Here is a 22,844-nt window from a genome sequence, read left to right as displayed (position 1 = left end):
GGCTTGGTTGATTGCAGTCGCTGGACTACACCGCGGTACAGCAGGTCTGAACAGTGAAACGGGGTCTTAATTACATGAATGAGGATATCAGAAGTTAAAGTCTGTGATAATTTGTGTGTACCCCCTCCGATCAGGTCAACCAGCTGTAGGTCCCAACAGTGGAACAGTGTCTTGATCCTACAAAGGACGATGTTAGAACTGCATCTGAGAGTGGAGATGAAGGTACTCCCTTGAACCAGGTGCAACCAAATCTAGGTCCCAACACTGGAACGGTGTCTTGATCCCACAATGGACGATGTCCGATATTATCTGCAGCTTAGTTTTGATAGGACTCCCTCCGTTGAGGTGCATCACAGTCTGTCCTATCGTACCTAACTGCTGTACAGGATTATTGGGCTTTGTTGACTGTAGTCGCTGGACTACAGCACGGTACAGCAGGTCCGAACAATGAAACGGGGTCTTGATTCTATGATTGAGGATGTCAGAAGTAAAAGTCTGTGATGATTTTGGTATACCTCCTCCGATCAGGTGCAACCAACTCTAGGTCCCAATAGTGGAACGGTGTCTTGATCTCACAGTGGACGATGTTAGAACTGCATCTGAGAGTGGAGATGGAGGTACTCCCTTTGACCAGCTGCAACCAACTCTGGGTCCCAACAGTGTAACGGTGTCTTCATCTCACAATGGATGATGTTAGAACTGCATCTGAGAGTGGAGATGAAGGTACTCCCTTCGACCAGGTGCAACCAACTCTAGGTCCCAACAGTTGAACGGTGTCTTGATCCCACAATGGACGATGTCCGATGTTACCTGCTGCTTGTTTTTTTCAGAACTTCGTCTGTTGAGATGCATCACACTCTGTGTCTTCATAGCTAACTGCTGCACATGATTATTGTATATGTATACAGAACAAGGGAACCCGTAAAGGTAGCGAGGGACCTCGGGTAATTGTATGTTTTAAAGTAAACAAAGGTCCTAAGCTTATTACAAATATAGCATATAATATATGACACAGACTTATGATAAGGACTACATAACCTTCAGCAAAAGAAAAGGTTCATTCCCTATAACATCTCCCTTAAAGAAAAGAACGCAATTGTTCAACTTAAAAACAATGATAAGTTGATAATAAAAAGTGCCGATAAAGGCGGTGGGATTGTGCTGCAAGAAAAAACGAAATACATTTCAGAGATTGAAAGACAACTGGAAAATAGAGACCATTACAAGTGGTTGTCTCATAACCCTACAAAAGAAATACAGACCCAAATTCAAACGATCACCAAAGATGGCCTCAATGCCGGCTTCTTGTCTAAAAAGGAGTTCAACTTTCTAAATGTAAAAACCCCTAGAGTCCCGGTGATTTACACACTCCCGAAAGTACATAAAGATGCAGAAAATCCCCCTGGACGCCCTATCGTTTCAGTGTGCGGATCCATTCTTGAACCTTTAGGCTCTTATGTTGACTTTTTCATTAGAGATTTTGCCCAGAGTACCCAGTGTTATATAAGAGACTCTATGCACATGATCAACATGATCGAGAATTACCCTTTTGACCCCACAGCAGAGACTCTAGTGACCATGGACGTAGAGTCTCTCTATACTAATATTCCTCAGACAGCAGCATTATTAGTTATCCAGAAGACTCTAGACTCACGCCCCCGTCCCCATCCTGTCCCAAGCATTTTCATACTTCAGTTGCTCGAGATATGCCTTACCAAAAATTTCTTCATGTTTAACAACACCTTCTATGAGCAAATTAAGGGCACCTCAATGGGCGCTATTTTTGCCCCGAACTTGGCTGTGTTGTTTATGGACCATATTGAGACCAATGTGATACTCACCCCATCCAATCCATTCTTCACAGAGATAAAGTTCTGGCGTAGGTATATCGACGATATCTTCATCATCTGGAAACAGGACGTCGATTGCCTACGCCAGTTCTTACACTGGATGAATAATAACGCCATGGGTCTCACATTCACTATCACCAGCAACAAAGAGTCCATTGCTTTCTTAGACCTTACGATTTTCCATAATGAAGGTTCCCTCCTCACTCGACTTTATCGTAAGCCAACTGAAAAGAACACCCTTTTAGCGTACAACAGCAACCACCCAAGAGCCTTGCGTGACTCTCTTCCATACTCCCAATTTTTGAGGATCAGGCGGAACTGTTCATGCAAAGAAGACTATTTTAAGGAGGTTGCCACTCTAAGTTCCAAACTCAGAGAGAGGGGTTACCCCAAGAAAATAGTTCAAAATGCATCTAAGCGTGCATGGTACTGTCCTCGAGAAACTTTGCTCACTCCCAAACCCAAAACTAACACCAAACGCATTGCCTGCGTATCAACTTTTTCAGTCATTTCGCACCAACTGAGGAAGACCATACTAAAAAACTGGTCTATCCTTAACTCAGGCGTGCTAACCATTGACAAACCAGTTTTTGCATTTAAGAAAAACAAAAATTTAAGAGACCATCTAGTCAGAGCGGCACTACCCAGTCCACCACTCGCCTCTACTCTTGATACTGCTTGGAGTCTGTCCCCCATTGTAGGGCATGCTAAATGTGGAGGGTGTAATAACTGTGACTCCACATTAGAAGGAAAAAGTTTCACTGTTCGTAATATCACCGGGCATAGCAAGTCCTTCTCAAATTGTAATACATCGAATGTTGTATACTTGATTTTATGCCCATGCCAAAAGGTCTACATAGGACAAACCACCCAGAAAGTGAAGATCCTCATCGGACAGCACAGAAGCAGAATACGCTGTGGAACCCCAAATGCACCCTTGGTAGACCACTTCGCAGCATCAAAACACTCGGAAAATGACATTAAGTGGACTGTTCTAAAGGTCTTGAAACTCCCACCAAGAGGAGGTGACATTTGCCAGCTCCTAAACAAGGAGGAACTTAAGTCCATCATTCAATTCAATTCCATACATGAGGGTCTAAACAGAGCTGAGGATTGGACTGGTCTACTTTAACTTCCTCATAACCCTCGAAATGTTTGAAAATACTGTATAAGTACTTCCCTGATTGCTTACTTCAAATGCAAATGCTCTGAGTTCAATGCAACCCGAATGGTTGTCTCTAAATGCATCCTTACAATTCAATTTTTAAATTATACGGTGTTAAAATGTCCCAAGTTGTCTGGGTTAATGTATGTGCAGAATTAGTGAGCACTTAACCTTTCACTTCACTGTTTATTCGCAACTTCACCACTCCAAAATGGCGGCCGTTCCTCACTCCCAGTTCACCCAATAGTCCTTCCACACTCTCTACCCCGGAAGCTGGCAGTAACACGCCATCCGGCAGACCAGACGGGACCCATTCGCTGCCCGACAGCGCTACTATCACGGTAAGCCCCTGAGCACACTACCACCCCCGCCCTTCACCCCACCCGGCTACCGCTCCTTGAAACCGGGCCCATACCAATGTGGTACTTTCTCTCTTTTAGGAGCGCTCTCCCCATTGTGGGATCTGGATCGACAAGTGTTCGTGAACACCTCCTTTTACTCGGTTAAGGTAACCAACCTTCCAGCATGACGCGTATTCACCACAGTTCGTTCTAGCCTCGACGCTAGTAACTTATAACTCTATTTCCAATCCCTTCACAGATTAATTCTGGTCGACCCTGAACCACGTATTCCCCAGAAGCAGAGTACGGCTATAATTACTTGCTAAGCCATTCAGGTAACCGAAATTTTAAATTATTGTCAGCTATCACCATCACGAGCTTCAATGATTAGACTTATACTAATCAATAGTTACTCTTCTAGATGGCCTGCCGTCTAGCTGTCTGGTTCCCCACGCCGCTCACGCACCTTCATTAAAGTGCAACGGTCAGTTCTACCTTATAACCTGTTTCTCAACACAGGTTCCCACACCATTCGCCTGTACCGCGTCACCATACACCATGGTCAACAGCATGACGAGCCTGCACTCGCCAAACGTGCCGCACCAACAGGTCCTTAGTCTCACTACTCACTGCCCTGCACGAACCGCACATGGAAGTGCTTCACCGGCACTGTTCACCAACCCCTCACCCATGCTATTACAGCAAACTCCGCCGCACGTGAGCACCACACAAAAAACGAGCACATTGCCAACCGTGCCCTTTTGTAACAACTCGCACTGCGTCCGCTGCACCCTTTTAATGTGTAAATAGCAGCACGTTAGAGTTGGGTAACAATGACATGCTGTAAGTTTGAATATATGTCTCTGAGATAAATTGTCTCTTTTCTCCCCCTTTTTCCTGTTCTCCCAATGTGTAATTACAGGCTTGTTTTTATATACACTCAGGCAAAATGTCTATTGTAGTCCTGAAGATGATCCCAATTTAATTTCTGGAGATAGGGATCGAAACGTTACGTCGACAGTTTGTGCAGTTCTGCTTCCCTTTTCAATTTTGTAACATGTGTTGCAGTTACTGCAGGCTATGAGCTTATGAAAAATTTCACTGTACTATAAGCCACCGCCTTTCTCCACCTTGTTTGCCTGCTATTCTATCCTTTTCCTTTCCAATGTATTGTCTCCCTTCCTTGACTAGGTACAGGCTTGGGCCCAGTTAATAGTTCCTTTCTCAATTTTTCTAAATTGTATTTAACCAACCTTCAAAATAAAAATCTCCTTGTCCTGCTGGACTTGGGAGAAGAAGATACATAGTCCTTATCATAAGTCTGTGTCATATATTATATGCTATATTTGTAATAAGCTTAGGACCTTTGTTTACTTTAAAACAAAAAAAAGCACATGATTATTGGGCTTAGTTGGCACTAGTCAGTGGAGTACATCGCGGTACAGCAGGTCCGAACAGTGAAACGGGGTCTTGATTCTATGATTGAGGATGCCATAAGTTAAAGCCTGTAATGTTTCTATGTAACCTCTCTGATCAGGTGTAACCAACTCCGTGCTTTTGAATCCAATGGTACGTGGCTGTGAGGTGTTAATGACCACTGCCTCTTGCCTACACTAAGGTTAGCAGGGTTCATAATTCAGATCGAGTGGTTTAATTACAGAATCCAGTAGTCAAGTAACTACGTCTATTGAAATATAAACAATATTGTTTTATTAGAACATTGGAATGTTGGGGGGTCCAGTGAAAACAATGGCTTATAATGGCTGGTATAAGCCTGGAGTGCCAACATTCTAATGTTTCTTTGTGCACTGCTCTGGCTGTGAACAAAGGCTTCAGGGAGCCTGAGGGGATTCCAATCCCATCACGCTCCCAAAAGGCTTTGCTTTATTTGTTGGAACATTCTACCCTCTAGTGGCAGAATGTTCTAATAGCCTTATAGCCCTTCGTAGCTGGGCGATACTGGCTATTAAAGTCCCTCTCCCTTGTTTAAAGCTGGAGAGGGCTTTTAATAGCCAGTATAGCCTGCTATGGCGGGGTATAAGGCTATAGTATACTTGCTTGAAGAACTTTTTTTGGATGAGTTATAGCTTTAGTAAAATGACCACATTCATCTTGCAAGTTCAAAGGAACAGTGAATAGTGTAGACTGTGGACAGATGAAATCTCAATTCAAATGGTTTTGATTTATTTATTGTAGAGTTTTCTGTAATTTATGTTGCTGTATTTTGTGAAGAGGCAATGAGAAAAAGTATTCATGGTTGTGTGTGTGAGTACTGCCTTCAATTAACAATGCAGACAGTAGTGTTCACAATTCAGATCGACTCGCTATTGTAGATGACGCAGTCCTGTAAGAAGAGACATTGCTGTAGTGCACTCTGTCTAACCAATCAAACGCATTATTGCAGGCTACGCACATGTTCTTTGTGGCTTCACTCATTGAAAACTGTGGAGCTCAAGTCAATGCCACGTGGTGGTGGGCCCTTGCTGAACGGTCTCTCTGGCTAACACTGCAGACAGCAGTGTTCACATTTGAGATCGAGTTGGTATTGTAGATGATGCAGTCCTGTAGGAAAAGATATTGCTCCAGTGCGCTCTGTCCGCACGACGCATATGCATCATTGCAGGATCCGCACATGCTTTTTATTTGCTTTGCGTATGACAAACTGGGCAGCTCAAGTCAATGCTACGTGGCTGTGGGCGCTTGCTGAATGCTCTCTCTGGCCTATACTGCAGACAGCAGTATTTACATTTGAGATTGAGTCAGTATTGTAGATGACACAGTCCTGTAGGAAAGACATTGCTCCAGTGCTCTCTGTCCGCACCACGCATACGCATCATTGCAAGCTCTGCACACGTTTACTTTGCTTCGTGTATTGCAAACTGTCGAGCTCAAGTCAATGCCACATGGCTGTGTGCCCTTGTTGACCGCTCCCTCTGGCCTACACCGCAGACAGCAGTGTTCACAATTGAGATTGAATTGCTATTGTAGATGAGATAGTCCTCTAGGAAAAGACATTGCTCCAGTGCGTACTGTCTTCAACATGCATAAGTAGTATTGCAGGCTCCGCACACGCTTTTTTGTTGCTTCGCTTATGACAAACTGGGCAGGTCAAGTCACCTTACGTAGCTATGGGTGCTTGCTGACTGCTCTCTGTGGCCTACACTGCAGACAGCAGTGTTCACAATTCAGATTGAGTCGCTATTACAGATAATGCAGTGTTGATGGCAACAGATATTGCTCCTAGTACGGCCCGCCTGCAGCACTCATCATCACTGGCTGTGCACATGCTGAATGCTTTTGATGCGGCTATGTGAGTGCACTAGAACTGATGGAGCTTTTATGATATAATCTTTTTGTGTATTATTTCAGATCTAATGATTGTGTCTCAGTATACCACAAGTTTGGTTCTTTTATGATAGAATTATTTCTGTATTATTACACATCTACTGTCCCTACCTTACTGAACACAAATTATTAATTCTGGTAATATTACATCTGTGTGTGATCCAATGATTACTGTTGTAGTTAATGCTAGCAGCAACCATTCCCTGAGGGCTTGTTTATACTCACCCCACACGCATCCAACACAGACGTCACTGGATATGTGACCCTGGTAATAAAAATAAGTCGAGCGCATGTGCCCGTACCCACTTCCACTATATATCTGTGTCTGTGTGTTCATTATCTATGCATGATACTGTCTCTGGGCCGTACTATATTATGTTGTGCTGTGGACAGCGTATGAAACCATGTTACCTCTGGTATTGGAGAACATTTTGGTTATGTAACTTTTAGGTGTATGACTATCATTGGTGGAAGGCTACTTTACAGTCATGAATATTGATGAAGATGATGGTTGCATGTTGTGTGTAGTCTAAGCTATGTGTATATTGCAAAATGTTTAGAAAAATGCTCTCTAAGCAGAAGAGGTGTGTATCTTGAAATACGAATTTCGAACTGTTACAATGGGATATGTTATGAACTAATGAAATGCTTTTTTTATGGTCACATAGCAATCGCGCACTCAGTGCGCAATGAGACCGCACCCGATGTGATTTTGAGAAAATATATTTACTATAAGTTTATTACAATTAGAAATATATAAATGTTTAAAATATTTTTAATTATCCCTTGCTCTCTTATACACTTTAAAGTTATTTAGATATAGTTTTGAGCCCAAAAATAATGAGGGAATAACGTATGCGGCACGACACCGTACGTCTATGACGTAACACAGGGCGTGGCAGCGTGCACTAGTCGCATTCGCAATGCGCAGCGGGCGTCACCCCATACGTACATGGCGTAACGCGCCGCTTGGTAGTGTGTACCGGTCGCATACCACAGTAGCAGCTGGTGCAAACTCATATATGTATAAGTTGTTATGCAGGACGTGGTGCCACAAACCCGTCGGAAACGGAATGCGCATCATTTAAATGTGGTGGATAGGATTTGCGTGCTGATGGAGCTTGGTAGACTACAGTAACGGGACTGTAGTTTTCTCAAAAAAAGAAAAAAAATTATATACATATTTTTGAGGGAAGATATAAAAGATTACATCATTTCTAAAGTTTTAAAAAAGGATAATAGAGTTGCAAAATATTAAAAAAGAATTTAAACAATATAGGTTTTATAAACATTAAAATATGAAATTAACATTTATAAAACCTTTAAAATTCACTGGAAAAAACATAGGTTTTACAGACGTTATAGTTAGGAATTAGCATTTAAAAACCTTAGAAATTCACTGATAAAATCATAGGTTTAAGGGACGTTGTAGTTAGTTTGACGCATTACTCATATAAAACCAGAGAAATTCGCCTGTTATAGTTAGTTGAACTAACTAGAACTCACGTGCCCGCAATGCACTGCTCATGACGTCAAATATTACATCACTCATGACATGGTCAGTGACATCACTGATGACATCTCAAATGACATCACTGATGACATCACTGATAACATCATCCACGTGATAATCTAATGCACATACTGAAACTCTAATATAAACTTTGATACAGCTGCTATAAAATACACACTAATAATTCTGAAACCATACACACAACAATGTGTGTATGACAGTGATGTCATTTGAGATGTCATCAGTGATGTCATCAGTGATGTCACTGACCATGTCATGAATGATGCAATATGTGACATCATCAACAGTGGATTGCGGGTGCGCCAAATATAGTTAGTACAACTAACTATATAGGAGCAATTTCAATGGTTTTTTATATGCTAATTCCTAACTATATAAGGCCTGAAACCTATGGTTTTTTCAGTGAATATATATATATATGTGATGCGTGGTATTTTTATACATCCACTTTAATGGCCAGGACTGGTATGTATGCTTATTCAGGTTCATATAAGGTGTAGCCCTTTGTACTTCCTTGCCCTTTTTGCAACTGCCAACCGTGAGCCTAGGGCGTTACTTCCCTCTCCCCATTTTGAAAAACCAGAGGAGATACACACATATGTAGGACTGAAAGAAATGGGACACAGCAATGTGCTGTATCTGCCTTTAGGTCGGATCTCACTTTTGAAGATCTTTGAACACTACTGAGTTCTGTTTTGTCTTTAAAAAAAAGCAAAAAACACTGTTCCACCCTGATAAGATCTCAGGCTGCAGGCTTTATCCTACAAGTTTAACATGGTTAGGAGAACTCACACCAATGTTTTTTAAATATTTTGGTTCCTGATGTATCAAAAGGGTTTTCCTGTTTTGTGTCTATGAAAATGCATTAGTACATATGTGCTTAAGTAAACTTTCTAATAAAAAATTACTCACATTTTAAAAAATGATCAAGGGTGGTCTTACAGAATTTAGTAGGGCCCCTGAATTTGGCATAATGGCTCAGTCAAAAACTTTTTTGGGGAAAAAAATAAAATGTACCTGAGAAATATATGCTTACAATATTATTCCCTCCTATTTATCCTTGGGCATTTTTTTACATCACAGGGGTCTATTTACTAAGATTTAACGCATTGTTTGCGGCACAAAAGTGACACAAAACAGTCCTGAATCTTTTTTTACCTACTTACTTTCTAACGTAAAACCTGTTTTACACTTGAAAATCACTTGAAAGTAATGCAAAGCAGTGCATAGTGCTGCTTTACATTACTCAGTGCCAAGGGGCCGTTCCATGGATAGTGCATGAACGTTCCCATGCAACCACCCAAGGTTTTTAACGTAAAACCCTATTTACTTAAAAAAAATAGATAGGGTTTTATGGCAAAAAACTGCTCCAATTTCAGATAAGCGCTATGAAGGAGAAATGTTTTTATTTCTCCTTTCTTTTTCGATTTGTATGTGTGCTGCATTTTACAAACACATACAAAGTGGGAAAAGGCTTAAAGTTAGTCTAAGCATAGTATTTGTACTGGAATGGTTTCTTTCCGGTACAAAATATATGCTAGATTCATGCAAACACCCTTGCACTATGGTGTGTCAGTGTCGCATGGCCACACATTTCTGCGCTGGCGTTAGGGAGAGGGGAGAAGGTTGCCATATGTCTATAATTATGGTGCTCACTCCTCATGCAGCGCACCATTTGCAGCTGCTGCACTGATCTGCATGACAATTTGGTAAATCTGGCTCCTGGTGTTATAAAGGGCTTGTTTGCCCGCACTCACCATAGTCTATCGTGCTTTCAGTCTCTTGATTGTATTCACAGGCAGCTTTATTTAGATCTTCTGGTGTTAATTTTGCAGCCGCATCCTTCTGAACCGCACAACCTCCTGAAAAGGAATGCACAGATTTTATCATTTATGAATGGTGTATTGAAGAAGCAGTCCTAGAAGAGCCAGTTAACATAGAAACAAATACTTTTACAGCGTAAAATACTGGGTCTACGGACTGCTCAGTGTTTTGCGGCCTCAGTTCTAAATTTGCTTCACTTTATGGCATTATTTAGGAAAATAATGACTATACATTTATGCCACAAACTTTTGAAAGGCCATGTCATGCCGGTACCCCTTATCCGTGGCACCCCTTTAATAATGCCGCATATTCTGGGTTTACAATCGAATTCAAGGATAGAAGGTAAGTTGCTCTGTACATCAAATACTTTACCTTCAGCACACTTGCATTCACTCCCTTGACAGAGTTTTCTGAGCATTCCGCTCTCTTCCCTCACATTGTAAAATGTGGTGCATTTCTTGTCTGCAAAGAAGAAAGTTTTGAAAAATCGTGACTCTTCCATTGCTGACATAAGTGGTCGCATCTCTAACTTCAGTCTAGGTTGTTCTGTCTGAGGCAGCCTCTTGCCACCTCCTCTTGCCCACACCTCACTTCAGTATCTGTGGCTCGCCTCAGGTCGTTGGGTGGAGGTACAATATCTGTGCTTGACTAGATACAACATGCTGCACTTACAGCAACCCTTCAGAAACCCATCCTTCCTAGGCCTGGAAGGAGTTCCACATAGACCAAAGGACTCCTTCGTGATACGCAGAGCTCCGGAAGTGGCGGAGTGCATTAGGTCGCACCATCCAAGCAGATTTTTAGCACCAGGTGTTTGTCCGGCGCTAGAAAATCAATGCAAACAGCACCATATACAGCGCGAGGGGGCGCTGCTTTTTTCTGCCGCTTGAGAAGATTTTCTACTTGAGCTTCAGCTTCCTCAAAGTGAATGGATGGTTTCTCAACTCGGGCGGTCACGACCATCCGCTACTACCCGCTTTGAGAAATTGTGTTCCATGCTTGCATTCACCAACTTAACAATGGCGAGCACAAGCGAGGAAAAAACTCCGGAACTCGGCGTACTCAGCGGAGTGCGGAAAACTCCGCAAACGGAGCAAACGGAGCAGAGTTCACCTCCCAGGCCTAATCCTTCCTTCCCCTCCGACTGTTACTAGTAGAAAGGGCCACATGCTCTCTGTAATTTGCCTCACCCTTTCTCATCCTACAATCTCCATCAAAATACTGCTGTAAAGCATAATGTCAAGTTAAGTCCGACTTTTCCTGTTAACCTGCCTGCCAAACTACAAATGTGCAGAGATCATGATTCTAATCATTCCATTTGTCTCTTTAGTTTCTTATTATTCTTCTTTCAGTTAGACACAGAGCCCTGAGTCTTGTATATGGAGGATGAAATATATGTCCACTTAGATTCACTATCTGGCTACTCTGGCTCCTTTCTCCTTGTGATTTCATGAGGAAGAGAGATGCAAGGAGTTACATCTCAAGATCCTGGCATGGAAGTGCACCTCACCAACGAACCAATCACAGAGCAGGCCAAGCAAGCATAGTCAATTAAATCAAGCATCCTATTAGTCCTGGGACAGTTCTCCACTAACAACGTCTGAAACCCTAATAAGAGGTGAAAAGTCTTTACCGGTATCGTAATACTCATAAATGGTGACTGCCGCTGGCTGAAGGAGCTCTACTTTCAAAGTTTGGTAAACACTGAAGGAAATGACAGTCTCTTGTTCGTGTGAAACCTAAAATAGATGAAGAATAAATATTGTTAACATTAATTGTATGGCGATGAGATACTTTATGTCGATCTATTTTTTGGGACATCCACCAAACCAGTCAGACACTTCCACTGCCCTCACCCAGTAACAATGAGTGATGTAAGTTTCCAATATAACAGTGGAGGGTGTCCGCACTCAAATCGATGACCTCCTTAGGTTTCTAAGGTGCCTAATCAATACGAAAAAGTTGATGGTAAAATAAGTGGGATCCCCAAAAAGTGTTTCATGGTGTAACCACCAAACAAGATCTGTGGCAAATTACTAGTGAGATCCGAGGTCTTCACCTTTATCTGGGGACCCCCATCTCAGCAGAGGCACAAGCACTATAAAGCATTCAAGGTAAGATGTCCATCTTGAAGCACAATAATGCTCCTGCCCGTGCCCTACTCATGTGCATGTTCAAATACATTGCTATCTGGATACTAAATTTTCTTAAGAGCCAGCATCGCACAAACACTCTTGGTGGCAGACATGCTGACAGTGGCATCTGTTTCAACAACCCCTAAGGATAGGTGCAGGTTAAAATAAACAAAGCACATACTGAAGTGTGGAAATTGACAGAAGGTAGGGAATGTAGTTTGCCCGTCAATATCATTTGTTCCCTAGGAAATATTCTGTGGCGTCTCCTCCGCTAAGGCAGAGGAGCGTCACCCCACTGGGTTTCAGCAGTGCAAAGAAGGAAAAATAAAATGATAACAATACAATTTATTTATAAAGTTTTATAGAGCGTGAACATGACTCTAGAGGGTATTAGAGCGCTTTACATGAGAGGAAGGCAGGATATAGGTGTGTAAACACAAGCTCGTCACATATGTGAACGAAGCCCAACAGAATATGTTGTTATCATTGTATTTTTCCATGCTGAAGCAGGTTTTGGGGTGTGCGGGGCTTGGCTGCCATCACAGCCAGCAGGGAGAGGAGGGAATATGTAGACTTAAGTGCGTATGAAGGTTTGGCCGGTTGTCTTGGGCCGGGAAGACAGTCATGCGCACTTAACATGTTCTCCACCAGGCTGTAACGAACAGCCTGGGTGGAGAACATGCACAGGCTCCCACCTCCTGTCTGAGCGCCGAACCACGATGGTCAGACCAATCACGATGCTGCTGTCATGGTGACAGAAGCGTTGTGATTGGCTTAGGGGAGCTTGTGTGCTTCCTGACTCTGGAAGAGAAGCAGACAAGAGACGACAATGGTGGAGAGTCAGCGGCCTAACATAGGTAAGTGTTCTTTATATATGTAACCCTTCCGCCACCCATTCAGTACCATCCGCCACTGAAAATGTTGTCTTTAGATAAGTAAAGTTAATTTTAAAAAAAGTTTGTTGTTGGAAGGTGTGTTTTTTTAGAAAGTGTCTCCTGGATTTTGCAAGTGGCTGAGGATCACAAATGTTTATAATTATAAATTAAGTGCCCATGGCGAAGAACAAAGAAACACTAAGTCATGGCTTGGGTGACAGGTGCAAAGTAAGCAGTAGAAAGGAGCTCTTCATGGAAACGTTGGGCCTCATTTACTATATTTTGATGCACAGCCGCGCTGCGCTGCCATGCGTCAAAATAAAAAGGCAGGAATGCGCCGTATCTACAAGATATGACGCATTCCTGTCCTTTTCCCCTGAGCCGGTGCACAAACAGCAGCTGTGCGCCAACGCAGACATCCTTGCAGCATGGTGCAAGGGCACCTGCGTTTCAGGGATTATTGTTGTTGTGCAGGAAGGTGTCCCTTCGTGCAAAAAACCCCAATAATGAATAGCATTTTGCTCCTTCTATATGTGCTGCAGAATGCAGGACACATAGAAAGAGCAAAAAATGAGGAGAAAATTATAGTATTTCTCCTTGTTTCGCCACTTTGTAAATCTAGGAATATGTCAGGTTCCATGAATGTTGGGTGGGAACACCCACATCAACACCCATAGAACGCCCCTTTCACACAGAGTAATACATGAAAGGAGCACACATTTACAAGGCCATGAATAGCCATGCAGGGTGACTTTATGTGGCCTTGTAAATATGAGCAGGCGCACTGCACCGCCGCTGTGTCTGTAAAAGTGAATCCAACGGCGCTGCAATGGGCTTGTAAATGAGGCCCATCGTCTATAGCAAAATATATTTATGAATGGAGTCAAATTTGAGTTGCAAACTGAATGTAAGATGTAATTTTACCATCTTCTGGCTATTGAAACTCCGTTTGGACAGTGGCAGAAGGCTAGTATCTGTGACTGAAGCTTTAACCAATTCTAACTTTAAAGGTAACTTCAGTGTTTAATTTGAGCCAGTGGTTGTAGGTGGGGTCCACCAGCACTTATTTTCCTCATCAGAATTTCACCTTGAGCAAGAGAGAGAAAAAAGCACAAAGGGGAAAGGACTGAGGAAGGAAAAGATAAATACAACAACAAGATACACCTTCCCAGGGGAGGCATAATGATGAGAAATGTCTTTATTTCTCCTTGTTAGATCCTCTTTCTATGTTTGCTGCATTCTGCAGCACACATAGATAGAGGAATATTCCTCCAAGGATTATTATTGCGTAGGAAGGTGCCCCTTCCTGCACGAAACCAATCCTGCATGCAATGGAGGCACCATTGTACCATGATGCAAGGATGCCTGCATTGGTGCGAAGCTTCTAAATGGGTGCCAGTGCAGAGGAAGAGGCATGAATGCACCCTGTAGACTTGAATATGTTGCATCCCTGTCCTTTGCCTGTCATGCAGTGCAGGGCAGCAAGGGGACTTACTGCGTGACAAGTTTTACAAATTAAGGGGCTCATTAGGATCGCGGACGGACTTGAGTCCGTCCGCGACCCCAGAGTAGGAGGGAACGTCCGCATGGGCAGCGGCGTTCCCTCCGTGAAGATTAGGATGTGACCGCCAGGGTGGCGGTCACATCCTCTATCTTTAACATTACAGCGGGTGCAGATTCAAGCTGCACCCCCGGCATTGTTAAAAATGCATACATTGCATTTGTATGCAGAAAGCGGCAGGCACCGCGCGGTGCCTGCCGATTTCTGCATACAAATGCAGGGGGGTACCGTGGGTACCCCCCATGTGCACCCCCCAGCCCCCCTTCACCCAGGGGGCCCGCAACGGGCCCCCGAAGTCAAAGTCAGTATGCGTTTCCACGGCGGAAAAGCCGCCGTGGAAAAGCATCTCTTTTACACTATCCTAATATGGCTGGCGGTGTCTGATAGACACCGCCAGCCATGTTACAGCTTTTCCGCCGCGGTTGTAAGTCAACCGCGGCGGAAAAGCGGCGGACTGAAACCAGGACCCACCAGCCATCCTAATGTGGCGGTGGGTCTTTGGTGGGTCCACAGAGGATTTTCCGCATCCTCCGGGCCGGCGGTGGCTTCCGCCGGCCCGGAGGATGCGGAAAATCCTCCATCCTAATGAGCCCCTAAGTACTAGGTAACCTTTTACTCTGAGGTCACTGCCCTAACCCTAGAAGTCACTCTTAGAGACCTAAGGGACTCAAGGCACTAGGACTCTGAGAGTGGAAGGAAGACCACAACATAGCTGATTAGGGAGCTTAATCATTTACAAAAAATTACCAAAAGTGCAAGATTATGCCAGCTTGAGTAATTATGAGTAACTTTGTAGTAATAATGATCCAGAGAATTATGCCAGGTACGCCAACGCCATTGCTGATTAAAATGAAAAGAAAACACACAAAAAGAATATGCAGCAGTCTTCTAGCTTTATAGGCTATAGAAGCAGGGCGTAGGCACGCGCTACACTTACCTTGGATAAATAAAGAATGACTGATCCATTGTTTGCAGTTGTTTGAGTTTCATACTGGGAAATGTAATTTTCAACGTTGTTTGTGAGCTGTAAACACAAAGGGGTCCCATTAATGAGACACTCTGAACTCACTATGGGGACAATTTTACAGGCAGATATCCACAAACGTATATATACTCGAGAGAATACGAACCAAACCATAGCCACACTTACCCATTCCATCCACCAAATGCAGTTATAACTAATTAAGACATTTATATCCACCCACAACCGACCAGTGGTTGCGAGAGTCACTTATGAATCTCATCTTCGAAGCTCTCTGACGTCTATTCAACTATGGAATATCCATCCAAATGTAGGATATCCATGGTAAGTCACGCTTATATCCTTGGAGACTCGGAAAAAACAAGAAGCATCCATTCACAAACACACCGGTGCATTCCTATACCATTAACTGCATGAAGATGTCAACCATTTGCTCAGACTTAAACCCACACCACTATGCATGTGTAGTACAAGATATTCACAGCTACTCAAGACATAATCCTTGAATTTACCTATTCGCACTAACCACCTCACTTACCAGATGCACTCTGGTCCAGATTCCCCACTAACATTCGATTTCACTGGCTACTCTGATATCACTTAGTGGCAGCACTGTTGACTCTTTAAGATGTATCAAAGTCAACTAAGCAAAAACAAGCATTGACGCTTCCATCCAGTAACAGTTTTCTACTTTTTATAATGGAGATTTCGGGCTTGTAAAACATTAACATATTGCCACCAGAGTCACAACTTCACTAACTTCAAAGTTTGAATACAATCTTACTTTAACTAATGAATATTTGTTTCATTTCAAATCATAGGTATTTCAGCTTTTCCCCATTATTACGTATTTCAGAAGTGTTACAGTAGGGCTGAGATCACATGTTGTGTGACTGACATACAATTGGCTTACACCAGCCTACTCTTCAGAAGTGATCCTGACAAGTGGCTGAACTTACCATGCCTAGCGATTGTTCCCCAGCCCTACAAACCTTTCAGAGGCAGGCTAGAGAGATATCACCCGCATTCAGTACCATACAAATTAATTCTTTATATATCTCCGAAAAAGTGCTCCTATGCACCCAGAGAGTATTCCAAGAAGCAGTAAATATATGGCTGCACAGAATATCACTGTGCCAAGAGTTTGGTGTCGACATCTGGGTTGATCTACAATCACTTTAAATCCCACCACGGCCGGTGCTTTATTCTTTGAAAATACAAAAACTGGAGGCCTCGTTTATGAGAAGTGATGTGTCGATACGTGAAAGCAGCGATGCGTCACTTCTCAGAGCGCCCTACTTCCGACATGATGGATGTTTCATATTTACTGTATGAACCATCCTGTCGCAAGGAGTTACAGATATGTCAGTATTTCCAACGTTTCTGTATGGCCCAAAAGTGGCACATTGCTGGAGTGTGTCACAAAAGTGATACAACTCCATCAATGTGTCCTTTCACATGGGGTAGGCCCCATGTGAAAGGGCCTGCCTCAGTCTTACGCCTTCTGTGAGTCAGGCGTAAGATATTGACGCAATGGCCTCCTAGAAGTGTCGCACTGAAATCTCACAGATTTCAATGTGCCACTTCTACAAGGCTTTTTGTGTGGGAACGCCCACCCTGCATATATTATACCTGCCGCAGGTATAATGTGGCACAGGGGTTTACAAAGTGACGCATCTGCCTAGATGCTTCACTTTATAAATAGGGCGCAACATGGCCCATTTTTTACGCTACAGGTGTGTCAAAAAGTGACGCACCGGCGGTGTAAAAGTGACGCACGGTTTCATAAATAAGACCCTGGATCTATAAACACTAGTTTTTATTCTTATAAAATTTTAATTTGGCTTCCGGAGTTTTATGCTACACTCGCCTAATGTGCAAAACTCGTAGAAATTCTCAATTACGAAAATTAAGCAAAATGTCGGAAATTTTTGAAGCACCAAGGGGCTTATTTACAAGCCCATAGCGCCACCAGCACATCACTGTTTCCCATATTAAAAGTGACGGACTGGTGGCGCAAGGGGCTTGTAAATAAGCCCCCAAATGTCATTAATTTCTTTAGCTGCGGAGGATGGTTCGAGAAAATTTTTGTTGTAATAGGCATTTTCTCTTGAGTGACCTTTGAACATGAGGTATGCTCGTGGGTTCAAGTTTTACTCCAGAAACCCCATAATGCATGCCACGTTATTAATGCATAATTTTGCAAATATCTCCCAGAATTTCACGACTTTTCCGTGGTTAAAAATAAGCACTTTTGCATGCCCCTTAATGTTATTAAAGTACCAGGACTGAGCAATGGATTTTCAGATGAGGAAGCATGCCGTCTAGTGTAGAATCGAAGATTAATGATATCTTGAAATAAACGAAACTCCTCCGGCATATTTGGTATACAGGAAGGAGCTTATTAAGGGATCACTTTCTCTTTCTGGAAGACAATGCATGACTTTTTATAGTATGAACACAGAAGCTCGCCTCTTCCTCTACAGAGGAGGCAGTAACCAGGACTGCATTCCAATTCTGAGAGAAACAAATGTTCCATGTACCCATAGGTTCAGAGGGGGGATTCAAATGCCATTTTGGAATGATTGAATACAATATAAACCGTGTGAATCACTAACAGGCACATGCATCAAAGCATTTTGCGATCGCAAACGGTGCGAATCGCAAAAATCGTCCGTTTGCGATCACAAAAATTGCTTTTGGAATGCATGAAACAAGTAGCCCCTCGCAATTTAAGAAATCGCAAAATTTGCGATTTCTTAAATTGCGATTGCATTTAAGGAAACGCAATTTTCGATTCCTTAAATGCAATGCAAGAAAGTAAAAAGATTTGCGATTTTGCAATTAAGAATCGCAATTTACCATCACTTGTAAGGTGATGGTAAATTGCGATTTTTTTATAAAAGCATCAAAGTGCATTTTTTAAAGTCCCATGTTAAGCACACACATGCCCCTGGGGCATGTGTGTGCGTAACATGGGTGCACATATCAATTTCAGGGGTGCAACAGGGTGTCCTTTGGACACCCCTGCACCCTTGAATTCGCATTCTCCATTTGCGAATCGCTAATTGCGATTCGCAAAATGAAAATGTCTTCCCATTCATTCCTATGGGCCTCTAGGCCCATAGGAATGAATGGGGAGGGATTCCTTAATTGCGACTCGCAATTTGCGAGTCGCAATTAAGGAATGTTTAGAAATCGCACATTTTTCTGCAATTTCTACATGCATAGGCATTTGCGAATTCTTAATTGCGATTCCTTAAAAATCGCAATTAAGAAATCGCAAGTGACTACAATGATGCATGTACCTGTACGTGAAAACATATGATTCGACTAGGCATCTGTTTTTTTTTTAATTAAGGGCCAAATTTGTGACTTGGTTTGCGCCGCTCTTGCACCACGCAAACCTTAAGTTAGACATTTGAAGCCAAGCTAAGCCACTTTGCGTGGCAATAGCTGCACTGCATTACTCTGCCCTGAGAAACTGTTCCATGGTGTTCTGTGGGTGTTCCCACAGAACTCCACTTGTTTTTTGGGCATTCCCAGATTTACAAGAACTTGTAACCTTTGAATGCGCCATAAAGATACGCCTCCTCTGGACAGGCCTAACGAGGAGAACTAATATATTTCTCCTCCTTACTTCCTCTTTTTAAAGAGGAAAAACCTCTCTGGTTTGTTTTTATGCAGGAAGGTGTCTCTTCCTGCACAAAAACACTCCTACATGCAATGCAAGCAGCCTTGCACCTTGGTCTGATTGGGGACAGGATAGGTAAAAGTGGCCTTGCACAGCTCGAACGTATTTTGTGTAAAAGCCATGATACTATATTCCTATTGAGTATTCGTCATTTATATAGTTACCCGTTTTAGATCACTTTCTTCAGGGAGAAACGCAGTCAGGATTTTGACATCTATGATCGTCATCGTAGCATCTCTGTCTCCACGGGACCTGGAAATCAGAAATACCCACTAATAAGAGTAATGCGGTAAGAGCATTTTGTTGTATAAGTTAGTCACATTTGGTAGATTCGTGTGGAAACTAAAAGCAGGCTTCCAAATCCTAAAGCTAAATGAAGATAGTTCTGCAATACTTGTTCTATTTGGCTGAATTTATTGGTTATTTATAAAATGTCTATTGTGCTTTATTCATGGTGTGCTCAATCATATAAAACATGAACGTCGGCAGTTTACATAAAACAAATCTTAGATAACACTTGGAAACACCTAACTGAAGTCAATAGTCATGTTTCAAAACATTATTATCATTTCTTGCATCAAATTACAGGAATTGTTGGAAAATACCCATACCATAGAAGCTATCAAAACCTCTGACATTTTATTAGATAGTAGCTGTTAGCTTAATAATATGTTTACATTATATATGACGCCTTAACCTCATACTTCTGTTTTTCACATTTTACCATAACATCGTTTTTTCTTGCATATTGTCACATTTCTAAAACATTTCTTCACTTTTTTCGGTCTACTCCATGTTTGAATTTGTATTTTCTAAATTCAGTTTTGGGCAAGTCTGAAGCTCTAAACATCCTGTCTAAATTGTCTTTATGTATATTTTCTTGACCATTTCGCAGTTATTACCTGTACAGAAGACAACCTTCCCATCGTGCCTCAGTACTGTTGGGCTATCCTCCATAGCAGTGCAAAGGGCAGCAGTGAATTCCCGAATCCAGCAAAACATATTAGAAATTCGAGCACCTTTGGAAAGTCCACCTTCTCTAAGAATTTGCCCTAACGGGCTGGCCATGCTTCTAAACCTGTCAGTTCTGTTATTGTTCATCAATACTACTGTGATGCACACACAGGGCCTTATTTATGAGGCAATGTATCAGTTTTGCGCTGCTGTTGCGTCAATTTTTATGACACAACAGCAGCTTAAAACATGCCCCTGTTGCGTTCTATGTACAAAGTGACGCATCGAAGCAGATGTGTCACTTTGTAAACCCCTGCGCTACATGATACCTGCGTCAGGTATAATGTATGCAGGAGGGGCATTCGCACGCAAGTAAGCCTCGTAGAAGTGATGAGATTTCACTGCGTCACTTCTAGGACGCCATTGCGTCAATATCTTACGCCTGCCTCACAGCAGGCGTAAGACTAACACAGGCCCTTTCAGATGGGGCTTGCCCCATGTAAAAGGACACATTGGGCTTGCCCCATGGAAAAGGACACATTGCTGGGGTTGCATCACTTTTGTGACACACTCCAGCAATGCGTCATTTTTGCACCTACAGCAGCCGCGGCCGGTAGTGGGAGTACCGGCCGGGCAGTGACGTGGGGAGGGGCATGGTGGGGGGTAGTAATGTATGGATTACGGACTTTAACAGGTATGTAAACATATAAATAAATAAAACGAATTTCTTTGCGCGCACTGCATCGCATTTGGTGATGCAGTGCATGGAACGAAATTCGTTTTATTTATTTATATGTTTAATTACCTGTTAAAGTCCGTAATCCATACATTACTACACCCCACCCTGCCCCTCCACCTCCCCACGTCACCACCCGGCCGGTACTCCCACTACCGGCCGCGGCTGACCTACAGATACGTCAGAAATACTGACGTATCTGTAACTCCTTGCGACATGATGCGTCATACTGTAAATATGACGCATCCAGCATGTCGCAAGGAGGGCGCAATGAAAAGTGACGCATTGCTGTTTTCACCCAACGATGCGTCACTTTTCATAAATGAGGCGCACAGTATAAAGAGCAAGAGTAATATGTGAATTAGCGATAGAGGCCCTGGATGATCTTTCAGAAGATTGTGGCAAACACGGCATTTTTGTGGATCACATTTCTTTGTTTTCATTTAAATCACAGAGCCACTACAATCAAGAATGTGGATGGCTGCCTCAGGATCGAAAGACGGACTCCAATTCTTGCAGCAGTCTCATCGTAGCAAAAACAAAGAGGAAGCTAATAAAACATCTAACACCTTTCCCATTACACAATCTGAACAGTGGTATTATGATTCCCTCATCCACCAAGAAGAGTTAAGAGCAATACAGAAAGCAGTGAAATGAAATGAAATGAAAGGGACACTTGTACAGTGCATGGCTACCCGGAGGCCTCCCAGCGCTAGGCATGACTAGTAATCAGGGATGGAGTGATTAGGGAAACAGGAAAGTTTTCAGTTGTTTTCGGAAAACAAGGTGGCTGGGTTCCCTGCGGAGATGGAGCAGCAGTGCGTTCCAGAGTTTAGCTGCGTTAAGGGAAAAACGTCGGCCACCGCTTCTGGCCCTATTAATTCTTGGGATTTGAACTAAGTGAAGTTCGTCCAAGCGGAGTTTCCTATTCCCCTTGTAGGGGCGTATCATGGCTGAGATTAATGGTGGCCCCTTGCCCTGCAGGGACTTATGGACGATGCAGAGGGCTTTAAAGCTAACTCTTTCTTTCACTGGCAGCCAGTGAATGGAGCGAAGAGCTGGTTTAGCTGAGAGGCGCTTTGACATTCCCAACAGTAGACCTCCCGTGCAGTTTTTGATGGTTTGCAGTTTGGTGATTACTGCGATCAGGGCCCCTAGGTAAAGTGCATTTCTGTAGTCTATCCTTGAGAGTATCATTGATTGGAATAGGATTTTCTTGGCTTGGGGGAGAGAAGAGGAAGCACTTTTCTGGCCATTCTAAGCAGGCCAAAGCATGTAGCAACCGTCTTCCTAGCTTGCGCCTTGAATGTCAGGTTCTGGTCTAACCAGATGCCTAGACTCTGTGTTTCGGTCGTGGGGGCCAGGGCTGGGCAATGCATGCTGGCCACATGGTCCCTAGTGTCGCATTTAGGGGGTTTCCCATGATCATGATCTCGGTCTTTTCCCCATTGAGTTTCAGGTGGGACGCCCCCATCCCGACATACAAACTGCCCGACAAACGCTTACGATAGAGACCGCGGAACTTGGACACTCCCGAACTACGCTAAACACAAATTAATTATATCGCTATTTAACTGATTCAAGCGCTCACTTCGCAGCTACGGTACAGCATTTAATGAAGTCCCCTGATGAAGGGCTCCAGCCCAAAATGCATTGGGCGCAATCAAGAGGAAAATTTTGAATAACGTTATGCAGTAATAACGAAACATGAAAAAATGATCAAGAACCAAAATAAAGAATAAGAATTAATCAACTCATGGAAAAACTTTATTGAATTTTATTGAATTTCATTGAATGAATGAGACTAAGATTTGTTCTCTGAGTGCATCGAAGGGACGTCACTCCTAA

General features: G+C 42.9%; 1 protein-coding gene across 1 annotated transcript in view; it reads right to left on the bottom strand.

Annotated features, from left to right (window-relative positions):
• Positions 1–22,844, bottom strand: part of LOC144752100 (complement C3-like) — a 1,799,539-nt gene that overhangs the window by 219,525 nt on the left and 1,557,170 nt on the right. Inside the window, exons 34-38 of the mRNA XM_078640046.1 lie at positions 19,471–19,558; positions 15,568–15,654; positions 11,693–11,798; positions 10,432–10,521; positions 9,993–10,097 (exon numbers count right to left, since the gene is read on the bottom strand). Coding sequence (XP_078496172.1) covers positions 9,993–10,097; positions 10,432–10,521; positions 11,693–11,798; positions 15,568–15,654; positions 19,471–19,558 — 476 coding nt within the window. The remainder of the gene's footprint in view (positions 1–9,992; positions 10,098–10,431; positions 10,522–11,692; positions 11,799–15,567; positions 15,655–19,470; positions 19,559–22,844) is intronic.

Source organism: Lissotriton helveticus, chromosome 1_1 (assembly GCF_964261635.1).
Source record: "Lissotriton helveticus chromosome 1_1, aLisHel1.1, whole genome shotgun sequence".
In the NCBI taxonomy this organism is placed as follows: domain Eukaryota; kingdom Metazoa; phylum Chordata; class Amphibia; order Caudata; family Salamandridae; genus Lissotriton; species Lissotriton helveticus.
The sequence above is the reverse complement of the archived record's forward strand: the minus strand, read 5'-3'. Positions and strand labels throughout refer to the sequence as shown.